At 44.8% G+C, this 15885-nt stretch overlaps 1 protein-coding gene across 3 annotated transcripts in view; it reads right to left on the bottom strand.

The window, feature by feature from the left end:
* DVL1 (dishevelled segment polarity protein 1) overlaps positions 1–15885 on the bottom strand; it is a 64893-nt gene that overhangs the window by 18255 nt on the left and 30753 nt on the right. For all 3 annotated transcript variants that reach the window (XM_033079462.1, XM_033079464.1, XM_033079465.1), the window contains exons 4-7: positions 13207–13319; positions 7301–7439; positions 1233–1326; positions 292–361 (exon numbers count right to left, since the gene is read on the bottom strand). In XM_033079462.1, coding sequence (XP_032935353.1) covers positions 292–361; positions 1233–1326; positions 7301–7439; positions 13207–13319 — 416 coding nt within the window. The remainder of the gene's footprint in view (positions 1–291; positions 362–1232; positions 1327–7300; positions 7440–13206; positions 13320–15885) is intronic.

The raw sequence follows: 15885 nt of genomic DNA, 5'->3' as shown, positions 1-15885 counted from the left end.
GAGCAGCAGAAATGAAACCTCCAATGCCTTTCCTCTCTAATCCCTCACCATTAACTCCACATCCTGGAGTTCCAGCTCTTCCCACAGAAGGAACACTGGAATATAACACAGGTGAAAATGGCTCAGTCTGGATCAGGAATCCAGGCACACTCTCAGCTGCCATTCCCTTTATTCACCTGGCACCTTTTCAAACCAAGGAGCTCCCCCCTGGCTCCAAAGGCTCCCTCAGCATCACAAAATACATCTCAACCACTTGGAATTCATCATAAGAAACGTGGCTTGTCCTCTTACCCATGTTGAGTGTGACAGTGATGATGTTTAGGGACATGGTGGAGTCTGTGATGCTGCTGAACGAGGACGACTGCAAAACACAACAGGAAAGTCTCCAGGTTTTAAATGGCTCAGAGTAAGAATTGTGGAGGATTAACTCATCAGGGATTGATTAAAAGGTTTCCAACTGAAAGGTATCCAGAAATTATTCCTCAAAATTGTGCTTCACTTAGAAACTTTAAGGGAAGAAATCTCAGCAGAGCCTGCACTTTCTCCAAAGGTCTGATCACAAAACACACAGAGCATGTTCCTGCATTGAGGTTTCTCAACTGAACTTCCCCTGGAATTATTTCTGCTTCCTGGCTGTGACTGACAGGCAAACATTTAGATGCTGAAGTGCCCAGTGGAGAGTGAATTATTGCACCCACAGCTCCTCCCTAAAGTAAGGGAGGAGTGATCAGCACAGGATCCAGCAGAAGGGAGAGCAGAGACACTCCCCTGCATCCAAAATTAAATACAAAGGTTTATCAAAGATATCCTAAAACACTATCCTGGGATAAAATGTGTGAGGTCATTCTTCCATGTGTGAAGATTGAGATTTATGGGAGAGCAGAACAAGAAATTCAGGAGTGTCCATGGGGTCACCCCCATCCTGCTGTCAGGGACTGGAAAGGGCAAAGGAAAAGATTGGGGATTTCCTGCCCAGCAGAATGGGTATCTCACACCCCTTCCCACATCACAATGGAGCTTCTCCTCCAGAGATTGGTCTTGGAAAAGACAAGAAATGGGAACACTGAAGGAGAAATCTTGAACTCCAAATGTAGAGATTGAGCCCAGCCTGGAGCCACAAGGAGCCTTCCCAGTGAATTCAACAGGCACAGATCTGTCCTGGATCACATCCTGAGCCCACAGCTCCACTCAAAAATCCCACTTCACCTCCCTGGAGGTGGTGCCACGCTTACCCTGTCGATCTGCCTCATCCTCTGTTTCCTCCTCCGGCGCTTGTGCTTGCGGATGAGGCGCGATGAAGTGCTCTGCTCCGTGGAGCTGCTCAACCTGGGGGCAAGGACACCAAATGTCACCTGCAAGGCTCAGCCACCTGCAGTTCCTGCTCCTCTTCAGCAGCAGGACAGGGGGAATCACACACACAGCTCAGGAGGAGATTCCAGCAGGGATCAGATCGATAATTGAATTTTACAGAGTTTAATTCAGCATTTGTTTTCTGCTGGGAACACTCTCAGTGCAACTCATTTTTGTCAGTCCTGTCATGGTGCTGAGTTTTCTTCCACTGTCACCACGAATTCAAGGCTTGAATTTAAAGAGATCAAATAGAAATTGGTAACAGGGGGACAGTGAATATGATTTATTTTCACACATTCTGCTAAGTTTTATTTTGCTCTTCAAACTTGTAAAACCTAAAAGTGCCACATTTTACATGTAAATCTTCAAGGTCTTTAAGAGTTTGGAGCATTAATCATCCTCACTTTACAGACAGCAGAATGAGACAGAAATGGATTTGCCCAAATTAATTTCAGGAGCCTGGAACAAAGCCTAGATTATTAAGATACCACTGTAACACCAGAGAGACATCTCTGCTCTACTTAATATGTTAAGAATGGCAGAAAAAAAAATAAAAAGACAAAACAATGTTCCATTATTAACCAAGATTTAAAAACTCAACCTTAACAACACAAAACAACCAGTGCCAGGTTTTTTTCCCCCAATTTCAACATTCCAGCCACGTGCAGGAATGTGACAATACCTCCAAAACTTGATGCCAGCAATTCCAAAAAGGAGCTCGGGGTGCTGAGAGCACAGGAAACCCCTCTGGCCTGAAATATTTTTATCAAGTATCAGCCCTGGAGATGCTGGAGCTGCACAGAGGGTGTGAATCTCCTGACATTCCCCTGAGCTCACACAACTATTTCAGGCATGTTAACCTCACACACTCCCTTTTTTTCCCTCCCAGCAAGGGGAACTGAAGAGCCAAGAGGTGGGATTTTGCAAAAAGAGATCCAAAATGTGATAATTCCTGGTGTGTGGAACAGCACCTGGGGTTGGGAGGTTTTACCTTCCAACAGGAAAAATAAGGAGGGAAAATAAAAAAAAACCAGAGCTCCCAAAATCCACTAAAGATTGACACAAAAACTCCCTCTTTTATTTTGCTATCAATATTCCTGCTTCCTCTCCCATTTCCTTCTCCTCCTCTCCCATCACCAGAGGATTCAGGTAAAACTTCCCAGTTTAGGATTCAGGTAAAACTTCCCAGTTTAGGATTCAGGTAAAACCTCCCAGTTTAGGATTCAGGTAAAACTTCCCAGTTTAGGATTCAGGTAAAACTTCCCAGTTTAGGATTCAGGTAAAACCTCCCAGTTCAGGAGAATCTGAATGCTCACTCCACACTGAGACTCCCTGAAAATGCATTTTTCTCTCAAATTAAACCAGCAGAACCAGAGTTTCTTGGCAAATCTCTGAGTTTCTGTTAGCAGGTGATAACATGGGGGAAGTGAAGTTGTTCTTTGTTGTATTTTTTTGCCATTAGGATGGAAGGATGAGAATCAGTTTAGGAAAAAAAGTCCCAGCTCAGGTTTAGTTCAAGGGGACACAAAACATTGCAGGGAAAAATTGGAGCTGAAACATCAGCTGCACAAAAGTGATGATCAGAAGGCTCTGCAGGAACATTTTTACACCTATTTTCATCACCTCTCCCTGTAATTTCTGCTCAATCCACAGCCTTCATGCATTCTCACTGAATTGTTAATATTCTGGGAGCATCTGGATGCTAAAAAGCAGCTCCAACTTATTTTAATGAGGAATATTTTGCTCTCTGAAGCATCTCCAGAAATGCTGGTAAAAGTTGTTGTTATTATTACAATCTGATGAGCAAGACAAGATGGCAAATTTGAGCTTTTGAGACAAATAAAGTGCAAAGATAAAAAACAAATCTGGAATTATCACTACCAGTTAATTTCCTGCACCAGCTACTGCCCAAAATCCTGTCTGTACTTCTAACACAAAGGCAAATAAATATCACAGAAGAGATTTTTAAAAATATTCTAATAATAATAATAGTAATAATAATTTTTTTCCATTCTACAATTCCCAAAGGACAGGAGAAAAAAGGGAATATTTGTTAAAGAAAGCTTATCCACATGGCTTAAAAAGAAATGATGGTAATTTCTGAAATGAGAAATAAACCATTTTTTTTTTGCAGTGAATCCTTTTAGTTGCATTGGACTGAGAGCAGCAATTGCTGACAATAATCCCACAGCTACAGATGTCACATTTGTTAAACCTTTACTTTAGAAAAGACAGGAAAAAAACCTTTTACTGTGAAGTTCCCTACAGCAACCTGAGCTCAAAATCCATCCTGCAAACAACACAAACATTCAGTGGTACCACACTTTGAAAAAAAAAAAGAAAATATAAATAAATGTGTGCTCCCACTGTCACTGTGCACTGTCCTGGAATGTTTGTGAGCAGGTTAATTCACCAAAACTCAACATTATTCTTTAATTGAATGCAACACAACTTCCTTGGGCTGGGAATGACCCAGCTCTGCTCCACTGCTCTGAGTTCAAATAAAACAAAGGCAAACACAGAGAGTCAGAAAAGCATCCTGAGCCTCAGCACCCCTTCCCTTCCAGGACAGCAACCTCATGTCCAGCTGAGTTCCTCCCTCACCAGAGGAACCAAACTGACCCCTGTGTGCCCATCACCAAACTGACCCCTGTGTGCCCATCCTGGTGTGTCCATCAGGGACCAAACTGACCCCTGTGTGCCCATCACCAAACTGACCCCTCTGACCCCTCTGTGCCCATCCTGGTGTGTCCAAAAACAAACTGACCCCTCTGACCCCTCTGTGCCCACCCTGATGTGTCCATCAGGGACCAAACTGACCCCTGTGTGCCCAGTCTGGTGTGTCCAGAACCAAACTGACCCCTGTGTGCCCACCCTGGTGTGCCCAAAACCAATCTGACCCCTGTGTGCCCACCCTGGTGTTCCCATCACCAAACCCACCCCTCTGACCCCTCTGTGCCCACCCTGATGTGTCCATAACCAAACTGACCCCTGTGTGCCCATCCTGGTGTGTCCATCAGGAACCAAACTGACCCCTCTGTGCCCATCCTGGTGTGCCCATGACCCCTCTGTGCCCAGTCTGGTGTGTCCAGAACCAAACCCACCCCTCTGTGCCCATCCTGGTGTGTCCAGAACCAAACCCACCTCTCTGTGCCCATCCTGGTGTGCCCAAAACCAAACTGATCCCTCTGTGCCCATCCTGGTGTGCCCATAACCAAACTGACCCCTGTGTGCCCAGCCTGGTGTGCCCAAAACCAAACTGACCCCTGTGTGCCCATCCTGGTGTGTCCGTCAGGGATCAAACTGACCCCTGTGTGCCTTCCCTGGTGTGCCCAAAACCAAACTCATCCCTCTGTGCCCATCCTGGTGTGCCCATCACCAAACTGACCCCTCTGTGCCCACCCTGGTGTGTCCATCAGGGACCAAACTGACCCCTCTGTGCCCATCCTGATGTGTCCATAATCAAACTGACCCCTGTGTGCCCATCCTGGTGTGTCCATCAGGGACCAAACTGACCCCTCTGACCCCTGTGTGCCCACTCTGGTGTGTCCAAAACCAAACTCAACCCTCTGTGCCCATCCTGGTGTGCCCATCACCAAACTCACCCCTCTGACCCCTCTGTGCCCAGCCTGGTGCCTCCAGCAGCTCTGGAACCTTCTCCATTTGCTCTTTGCCTGATTTGCCTCTACAGAAAACTTCTCCCTGGCAGCACAAAGTGTCTGTGCCTGAGAACATCATGCCTGGAACACAACAGCATACCTTGGAGCATTCCTTGGAGTGGTTCTTCCTGCCTAGCTGGCCTGGCAGCTCTCCCCTGTGCCAAAAACTCCTGCCCCAGCCTCCAGAGGGAAAGGCAGGCACAGCAGCTTCGAAGAATCTCTTTCTTCTCAGGTCAGACTCAGGAAGTTTTATTGTTTTATTCATACAGAAAAATTTCACTGGGTCTGCTCTGACGTGCCCCAGTGGCCACCCTGAGCTAATCCTGCCTCACTTGGCATGGAAATTATTCATTTATTTACAAGAAACCCACATCAGCTGCAGGCCTGTTGTTGTTTTGGGTTTGAGTTTTTAGGGGAGGGTTCAGGATTGATCTTGCCAACCCTCCCTGCATGTGAATATCCAGAAAAGTGATTTTTTTGTATCTCCAGGTGTTGTCAACTTCATCATGGAATGGTTTGGGCTGCAAGGGACTTTAAACTCATCTCATTCCAACCCCTGCTGTGTGCAGGGACACCTTGCACTTCACTGGGGCTGCAAAATAACTTCTTGCAACTAATTCAACTTCCAATTTGCATTTAGTTATCCTTTCAGCCCTTTGGAAACATTCAGAACTGTGAGGTCTTTAAGCCCTGACCAACTCCAAGATCCACCAAGATCCAGGAGCTGATCATGTTTGTACACACAGCAAGGGGTTCAGCATCTCCAGGAGCTGTTCTTTGCTGGTTTTTTATTAAAATTTCCATGTTCTGCCTTATTTGTTTCAGCTGCAGATCCAGCAGAGATCTGTCACCCTGCTGTTCTCTGACAAATCCATAATGGATTCTCAGAGTCCATTGGGATGAACAACAGCTCTAGAGCCAGGAAAAGGAAGAATATTCTAGAGAATGTGGCCAGGAAAAGGCAGAAAAAAAGTTTTGATTGGTTTTACATCCATGACAATAAGTATTTTGAATCCATGAAATGTACTGGCTTAAAGACTTCTTAAAGAAAAACAAAAATATCTTCAGATATAACAGAAATGTCTTGCAATGAGAGGTATTTTTCAAGTGGGGAATAATTCACACACTGCCTACACAAAAAGAAAGAAATAATGAAGAAGCCATAAATACATGGCAGCCCAGGCTGCCTTTGTGACAGCATTAACTTTGATGAATTCCTGAACTGCTCACAGGTCTCAGACTCTGCAATTACCCAGGAATTCCTTTTTAATTGGGCTCCAGTGAAGTGCACACTCATTAGGAATCTTTGCTGACAGGATTTTGTTTTAATATTCACACCATTTATAAACAGGCAGGCAGTTGCACAGTGCTTTGATCTTGAAATGTGGCCACTCTTGCTGGGAAAAGGGGAGGAACTGAGCTTTTCTTTCAGCTGGAACAGAGGTTTGGACAACCTGGAGTAAAAACTGAGGAGTGATTGCACACAGGGATGGCACTGAGTAAAAACTGAGGAGTGATTCCAACAATGATGGCACTGGAGTAAAAACTGAGGAGGGATTGCACACAGGGATGGCACTGGAGTAAAAACTGAGGAGTGATTACACACAGGGATGTCAGTGGAGTAAAAAGTGAGGAGGGATTGCACACAGGGATGGCACTGGAGTAAAAACTGAGGAGTGATTACACACAGGGATGGCACTGAGTAAAAACTGAGCAGTGATTGCACACAGGGATGGCACTGAGTAAAAACTGAGGAGGGATTGCACACAGGGATGGCACTGAGTAAAAACTGAGCAGTGATTGCACACAGGGATGGCACTGAGTAAAAACTGAGGAGGGATTGCACACAGGGATGGCACTGAGTAAAAACTGAGGAGGGATTGCACACAGGGATGGAACTGAGTACAAACTGAGGAGGGATTGCACACAGGGATGTCAGTGGAGTAAAAACTGAGGAGGGATTGCACACAGGGATGGAAGTGAGTAAAAACTGAGCAGTGATTGCACACAGGGATGGCACTGGAGTAAAAAGTGAGGAGTGATTGCACACAGGGATGGCACTGAGTAAAAACTGAGCAGTGATTGCACACAGGGATGGCACTGAGTAAAAACTGAGCAGTGATTGCACACAGGGATGTCACTGAGTAAAAACTGAGGAGTGACTGCACATAATGACGTCACTGATGAACGACCGGCGCTCAAATCACAAAAGAAATGAAAGGAAAATTTTAAAAATCAATAAATAAGAAATAAAAAAAAGAGAAGGTGATGCCAGGAGCTCTGTGCTGTACCTGCTGGTGTTGTCATCATCCTCAGAGTCGATGAAGCTGCTGGACTCCAGCTCACTGCTCATCATGGTGGAGGAGCTGTCGTAGCCTGGGGGGTGCTCACGGTGCCGGTCCAGCTTGGGGTGCCCGTTGATCCTGGGGGCTGCAAAAGCACAACAAGGGAGGGAGGGTTACACAACAGGGAAGGTCTGGTGATACCTAAAGAGGCTGCCTGGAACACAGGCTGGGCAGAGTTAAAGCATTTGGGATCTGAGAGCTTCTTCTCATCCCAAACATTTGGGATCTGTGAGCATTTGGGATCTGTGAGCATCTGGGATCTGTGAACCTCTTCTCATCCCAAACATTTGGGATCTGTGAGCATTTGGGATCTGTGATCCTCTCCTCTGCTCAAATATTTGGGATCTGTGAGCATTTGGGATCTGTGAGCCTCTCCTCATCTCAGACATTTGGGATCTGTGAGCATTTGGGATCTGTGATCCTCTTCTCATCCCAAACATTTGGGATCTGTGAACCTCTCCTCATCCCAAACATTTGGGATCTGTGAGCATTTGGGATCTGTGATCCTCTCCTCTGCTCAAATATTTGGGATCTGTGAGCATTTGGGATCTGTGAGCATTTGGGATCTGTGAGCCTCTCCTCATCCCAAACATTTGGGATCTGTGAGCATTTGGGATCTGTGAGCATCTGGGATCTGTGAGCATTTGGGATCTGTGAGCCTCTCCTCTGCCCAAACATTTGGGATCTGTGAGCATTTGGGATCTGTGAACCTCTCCTCATCCCAAACATTTGGGATCTGTGAGCCTCTTCTCATCCCAAACATTTGGGATCTGCGAGCATTTGGGATCTGTGAGCATTTGGGATCTGTGAGCATTTGGGATCTGTGAGCCTCTCCTCTTCCCAAACATTTGGGATCTGTGAGTCTCTCCTCTGCTCAAATATTTGGGATCTGAGAGCATTTGGGATCTGTGAGCATTTAGGATCTGTGAGCATTTGGGATCTGTGAGCCTGCCCCCACGAGCAGCTCCTGCAGGCACAGCCATTTCTCAGCTGGCTGCACAAGAGTTGAGCTGCCTGTTGAAACCCCAGTGTCAACACTTGACATCTGCAGACTTGTCAGAAACAGAGCAGCAGCTATAAAACATTCCTCAACACCCAAAAAAAACCCCCAACAACCTCTGTTCCTTAATTACCCCCCTAATTAGAGCCTCCACAGCCCCCTTTCCCACTCCTCCTCACAAAGTGACACAGGAGCTTTGTTCCTCCCAGCCAGGGGTCCCCACAACTTGTGCCAGACCTCCCACCACCCTAATTAGGATCCTCACTCTACTTTCACTTCAGAGGAATTTGTCAACTTCCCACAGAAAGGACTTTAGTGGCTTGAAGAGAGAAAAGGGGAGCTCTGACATCTTGATTTATTTTTTTTCCAGATCAGTTTTCCTCGAGGTTTTCTTGGTGTTTGAATCTGCAGTGTCACACAGCTCCAAAAAAAAAGAGTTTTTTTATGTTCCTCAAGCCACTCTTTGTGGGGATTATTTTGAAATCAGAGAATGTACAAGTTTAAGTAAAATTCCCTTTCCCAAGCTTTTCTAATGTCAGCCAGCATTGTCTGGGACAATAAACCATTATTACGACTGAGTACTTTCACAAATCATGATTATAAGGGGTTTGCTCATAAAATATTCCCATGTAACTTCCTAAAGCAACAAGGGAAGAGAGAAAAGGGGAGCTCTGACATCTTGATTTATTTTTTTTCCAGATCAGTTTTCCTCGAGGTTTTCTTGGTGTTTGTATCTCCAGTGTCACACAGCTCCAAAAAAAAAGAGTTTTGTCATGTTCCTCAAGCCACTCTTTGTGGGGATTATTTTGAAATCAGAGGATGTACAAGCATAGATGGAGATTCATTGTGCACTTAAAACAGGAATGCAGGTGGAAGAGCTCAGGGATACCCAAAATCCTTCTGCATTTTCAATGGGAAGAGGTGTGAAAACGCTGCCAGATCACCCAGGTGTGTCCCACACCTTCCAGCATCCCCTGGAATCAATATTTATCACAGCCTGTGTGTGTGGAAGTGCCCAGTAGCAATTCAGCAGGATTTCCTGGGGTGAGTAATGCTGCAGCAATGCAGGAGAACTTGCAGGCTGCTGTGGTGAACAATCCACCCATGGTACCACACTGTTCATCACCACCCACTGGGAATTCAGCATCACCACCACTGCAAACCAAACCTCTGCAAGGATCTTACTGCACTGCAAACCCAGGCTTGAAGCTCAGTAAAATCAGGAAATTATTTTTGTAAATTAAAATGGAGAGCAGCACAGAAAATCTTTGTTTGGTGTCCCTTACCCTGCCTGGGGTTTTCCCAACCTCAATTTTGTGGAACCTCTCAATTCCAGTGCTCTGGGCTCAGCCTGTTTGACCTGTTCAGGTTTTAGCTCAGTGTTCCTCTGTTCCCCAAATCCTCCTTCACACCTTTTCTCACTTCACCTGTTTGAAATAAAGGCTGGAACACCCTACTCCTGTTTTCTTGTGGAACAAGAACTCCTTTCCCTTGAGGGAATGCAGGGAAATCCTCTTTGCCAGGGTGGGTGATTCTTTGTACCAAACAGTTACAAACACAGGGAACTGCCCAGCTGGCTGAGCTGTCCCAGGATGTGACCAAAAGTATCTGTTCCATCTGTCCAAACCAGCTGGGGCAGTGTTCTTTATTTCCAAAGGAGATATCTCCTGTTCATGGCCATGTTTTATAAACCAGGCAGGGCAGTGTTCTTTATCTTTTCACAACCCATCCTTCCTCCATGAGTCACTTTCTGGGTTTGGGGTTTGTTCTTTGTAGTACTGTATTTCTATTTTAATTTCCCTAGTAAAGAACTGTTATTCCTAATTCCCATATCTTTGCCTGAGAGCCCCTTGATTTCAAAATTATAATAATTTGGAGGGAGGGGGTTTGCATTTTCCATTCCTGCCTTTCTCAGCAGACACCTGTCCTCCAAACTAGGACACTGTGCCTGTGGAATCAAAGCTGTGGCACCAAGCTGTGAGTGACACAGAGTTGCAGGAGATCCTCACCCTGCCCCTGTGCCAGCCACCAGGGCTGTCATTTGGGCATTATTCAAACTCTCACTGCATTTCCTGCTTCTCCAGGGAGAGGATTTTGCCCTTTCCCAGTGAGGGGAGAGGACACAGCTGCTGTCCCTGGGATAGGGATCCAGGTGTCACAGCCCTTTCCCCATCCTTGTCCCCCTTTTTCTAGGGCTGTTCTCCCATTTTCCACCCAGCTGTGCTCCAGACAAGATGTGAAAGTGCAAGAAAAGAGTGACTCTGTGATCTTTGTTATAAAAATACCTTAAAATCCTCCCCAGGATTGGGGTATTTCACTTCTTTTAGTGTTGTCAAGTGCTGAACTGTGCATTTTAAATTTGCTTTCTACTGAAAACAACATACTCATGGTGTTATTTTGTGTGCTGGGTGTTATTACTGCTAAATGAAATATTGTTGTGACCACAGCAACACTAAACATTAAATAATGTCTTTTAAAGCAGCTCTACTCCAAGCACTTTAACAGAACTCACCTGCTGCAGGCAGAAGGCCCAAATTCAGAAAACAGGGAATGTTTGTGACATTTGATAAAAAGAAGAAATTTTATCCTATTTCTTTCCCAAGGGAAATGCATTAATTGGTTTCAGAGCAGAAACTGCTCAAACAATTCCATCCACCACCACCACCAGCTCTGATGCCATAAATATCCAGAGCAAAATGTGCACTTTTCACTTTCTTCCCTCAAAAAGTTTTTAACCAACACAATGAGAGGATTCTGCCTCTTTCTGTCAGCTCCCAAAGGAATTTGCAGTCAGGATCAAGCACAGTCTGCTCCTCCCACTGAGGGATTTCCATCCACTCCCAATCAGTGACACTTTGGAAGGGTTAAATGAACAGAATCCCTCAGTGTAAATCTGATTTCTGCTGCTCTAACTGGAGGCAAATACTTTGGTGGGTGGAGCTGTGAATAAAGGCTGTGATGGCATTTCTTAAACCCAAGTATTCCAAATTCTGGACCATTCTAAACACAATGGGTGGCACCTATAAATTCTTAATTAAGCCTGGAAATTCTTGTCTGGCAATGAATGAAAAACCCAAGCTTCCTTTGATGTACAGACCAGAGGCAAGTAATGGAGTTCTGCCTTTTATAGGTGCGCTTTGGGTGTATTTACATCTAAAAAAAGAAATTCTCTTACACCAGCAGAAAACACCACAGCTGATCCAAGCCTTGAGAAACCAACAGCCAGTCCTCTCCAAGCTAGTCATCTTCTCATGCTACAGAAAATTACCAAACATTGCCAAAAATAATCTCTGCCACTTCACCGTGGTTTGCGCAGAGCTCTCGGAAAAACGCCGAGCTTCAAAGAGTTTCAGAGCAATTATCAAATTATTGCATTAAAATAATAAAGAGTCCCTGAAAGCAGCCAGGAGTGAAGTCTCTTGAGTTGGTGATGCAGAGCTGCTGCTCTGAGAGATGGGAAGGAAATTGGGAGAGGGGAGGGTGGAGTCTGAAACTGAGGCCTGAGTTCCTCAGAGTTTCAACAATTTTCAGTGAGAACTTAAAAACACATTCTTAGATATCAGTGGAGAGAACAAGTCCTGAAATCAAATCTCTGTGAAGGCTCTAAGAACAGAGTTTAAGACATAATAAAAGATCTGAAGAAGGAATATATATAAATATATATATATATAAAATCTGAAGAAGGAATAGGAATGATAGCAAGTTTTGATATAGAAGAAAATAACTGAGATGTTAGGGCATAGGTAGGACTTGATAATCTTGAAGGTCTCTTCCAACCTAGTCATTCTGTGAATTCTGTGAATTCCAAATTGCTGAGCCAGTCTTACTGGATAACTAAGAAGTCAAAGGGTAAAATGAGTTGGAAGGGGATTTTATCACTCTGAGTAAAGAATAAATCCACCTCAAACAAAAGATATTTTTATCAAGCAAAAAGATTTTCACAAACAAACATAAATGCCATGCTGCAAGCAGAAAGAAAGATCTCAAAATCTGCCACTCCAAGAAAACTGAAAAACAACTTCCAGCTTAAACTGTAAGGCACTAACTTTTTGTGATTGGAAAATAGTAACATGAATATTGTAATGTTAGTTATGATAGGTAATAGTAAATATTGATTGGTTGTGATGTTTTAAGATGCTCTACAATGAAAAGTAAATAATGCATTGGAACCAGAACTAGAGCTGGTTCAGACAAACCCACAGCTGTGGCTGAAAAGGCTGAGGGCTGGGCTCTGTCACCCAGGACCTGTGAATTTCTGTTCAGCTTGTCCTGGCAGATGTGCCCAGAAGTTTGTATTGTATCACCAGCTGTTAAACCAGCTGGGGCAGTGTCCTTTATCTCTGTGGGATGTCTCCTGTTAATGGGCCATGTGCTAAAACCAGGTGGGGCAGCAATCCTTATCTCTGTGGGGATATCTCCTGTTCATGGCCACTGAGTCCCACTGATGACTGATAAAATTCCATCATCCCATTGGGAGATGCTCCAGCCAGGGGGAGGAGCCAAACATTTCCTACCTGGATAAAATCTGAGATTTAGAACACCAAAGCTGCCTTTTTCCACTGAATTCCAGATGACCTTTCTACAGGATCACAACTTCAACAAGACCAACTCATCTGAACTGCTGCCACCCCCCTAATTCTGGCAGTGCTTTTCTTTTCTACTGTGGCATGTATTTTATATTTCTCTTTTTTCCTATTAAATTGTATTTCTAACTCGGAGTCTCTCACTGAGTTTGCCTTCAAACCAGCACACAACTGGATGCATAAACAGCATCTTAAAGAGCAACTTGAAGATCCACATCCCTGATAAACAACTTGCTCTTTTACAGGAAATAACAGCACCTGACACTCACCGTCCTCGTGGCCCTCGCGGTTCCGGCGCCGGTGCCGCTCGCGCCGGTGGCTGAGCACGGACTCTGTTCCTGTCTCGTTGTCCAGGCCATCCCTGCTGCTGGCAGCGTTGGGGCTGTCACAGAACAAATGGGGACAATCACTGCACTTGTCTCTGTTTTCTAATCTCACACAGGTTGGTGCAGCTGGGAGTGTTTTGGTGCAGAAGGTGCAAAACTGCTCGGAAGTTCCGCGCTGCAGAATGTCCCAGGCTGCTGGGTGTACCCCAAAATACACCAGGGGTGAAAAGAGAACCCCAAAAAACAGCTGAGGGGTAAAAAGAGAACCCCAAAAACCAGCACAGGGGTGAAAAGAGACTCCAAAAACCAGCTGAGGAATGAAAAGACAGCCCCAAAACCACCTCAGGGGTGAAAACACAATCCAAAAAACATATGAAGGGTGAAAAGGGAATGCAAAACCATCTGAGGGGTAAAAGAGACCCCAAAAAACACCTGAGGGGTGAAAAGAGGACCTAAAACCCATCTCAGGGGTGAAAAGAGAACCAAAAACCATCTGAGGGGTGAAAAGAGAACCCAAAAAACACCTGAGGGGTGAAAAGAGAAGCTCCAAAAACAAATGAGGAGTGAAAAGGGAATGTAAAACCAACTGAAGGGTAAAAACAGAACCCCAAAATACACCCAAGGGGTAAAAAGAGACCCCAAACCAGCTGAGGGGTGAGAAGACAACCCCCAAAAGGCACCTGAGGGATGAAAAGAGAACCCTAAAAACCATTTGAGGCGTGGAAAGAGACCCCAGAAAACACCTGAGGGGTGAAAAGAAAACCCAAAAACCATCTCAGTGGTGAAAAAACGATGCAAAAACCATCTGAGAGGTGAAAAGGGAATGCAAAAACCATCTGAGGTTGTTCAGGTCACTCAGCACATCTGGAAAAGTCACTCAGGTCACTCTTGGCCGTGCCAGCAGCACCATCTACTGACTCCTGCTCACAATTCCCACTCCTGAATCACCTCAGCAGCCAAACCTGCCTCCAAAAGTTGATTTAAAACATTGCAAAAATAACTCCCAGCTGCTTTGTTCCCTCCCCAGTGCTGAGCCCATTAAATGCAGCCCCATTTTCAGAGTTATGAGAAAAGAAACTCAGAGGTCACAGCTCTCACCTCAGCACCAAACTCAGCTCAAAGTGAATTTGCCAACCCCAAAAAACACCAGTGGAGCACGAAATACAGGATGAGCTTCAGAACTCGCAGCAGGGAGGGGAAAAAAAATAAAGTTTTATTTGGATTTCATCAATGGTGAAGGAAAATATCCCCACTGGCAGGCAGGGAGTGCAGAGCTCTGATAGGATCTGGTTCCCTGCCTGCTTCACCCATTCCTGGATTCTTTGTTGTCCAGCATCATTTTTATTTGTACAATTGCACAACACCCAGCTCAGCTGGCACTTCTTCATTTAAAGCCTCAATCAACAGATCTCTGGTAGCTTGAGGAGCACTTAAATAAAATCCCAGGGATTTAGCAACCAGGAAGGTACAAGTCACTCTTATTGCACAACAAAAATCCCAAGAAATGCAATTTTCCATAATTTCTGGAGGGCTACAGTCATGATTCAGGTTCATTTTACAATTAAAGACTTGTTAAGCTCAACTTAACAGCAAAACAAATAATTTCAAACTATGGTGGATTCTCTATCACTTTAAATCTGCAGTGGGTGTGCTTTAAAATGAAATTCTGAGTGATAGAATTTAGGGCTTTGTGCAGAATAAGTGAGAAATTCTGCCCTGGGTTATGGACTAAACTCAGGTCATGGTTACCTTCTGTTCTGGACTGAAAATGTGAAACACAACAGAAAAATCTGCTGTAAAATGTTGAGATGTTGTGGGAAATTGTGAGCAGAAGGAGCCAAAAAGGCATTGAGGGAAAACAAGTTTTGGTTCAGGAAAATTCCCCACAAGCCAGATTCTCTACTGGAGTTAAAAAAAACAAAAAGGAAGAAAAAGGGAGTGGAGAAGGAGGAAGATTTATTTGGGAATGGGAACAGAGGCAGAAAACACAACCTGAGCCCTCTGCATTCCCAAATTTCCTCTGTAATATTTGAGAACACTCTGGAAGAAGCAGCAGGACCCTGGCACAACCCTCGTGCCTAATTCCAAATTAATTCTCTTTTCAAACAAAGCTCGAGCCTGCAGCTGCTCCAGGCAGGTTTAGGCCAGGAAAGACAAAAGCCTGGTTTGATTTTCTGGCCAGTTCAGAACACAGGAGGGCAGCACAAACCCTTACAAGGCAGGGTCAGCATTTCCCAGCATTTCTTGTCCCCTCTAAAAGGTTTTTATTTCTAAAAGACTCACAGACTACACTGAGGGTTCTTCCAGGCAAATAAAAATAAAAATAAAAAAATTTTAAAAATGGAAAACAGGCAAATCCAGACCACATTTCCTTCTCCAAACCCAACCCAAGAGCACAAACTTTAAATCCTGCTGGAAATGAAGGTATCCTAAGGATTCCCCTTGGATCAGGCACAGGAAATAAAAAAATCCAAGCAGAGATTGCCAGGCTGGCCACACACAGATGGAGCTGGACATGGAGCAGGAATTACTCCTGCTGGAAATTTCCCCTCCTGCCAGCAGCATTCAGCTGGCTCTGCATCCTCCCTAATTACACAGAACACACTCATCACTTGTCAGCCA

Source organism: Catharus ustulatus, chromosome 24 (genome assembly GCF_009819885.2).
Source record: "Catharus ustulatus isolate bCatUst1 chromosome 24, bCatUst1.pri.v2, whole genome shotgun sequence".
In the NCBI taxonomy this organism is placed as follows: Eukaryota; Metazoa; Chordata; class Aves; order Passeriformes; family Turdidae; genus Catharus; species Catharus ustulatus.
The sequence above is the reverse complement of the archived record's forward strand: the minus strand, read 5'-3'. Positions and strand labels throughout refer to the sequence as shown.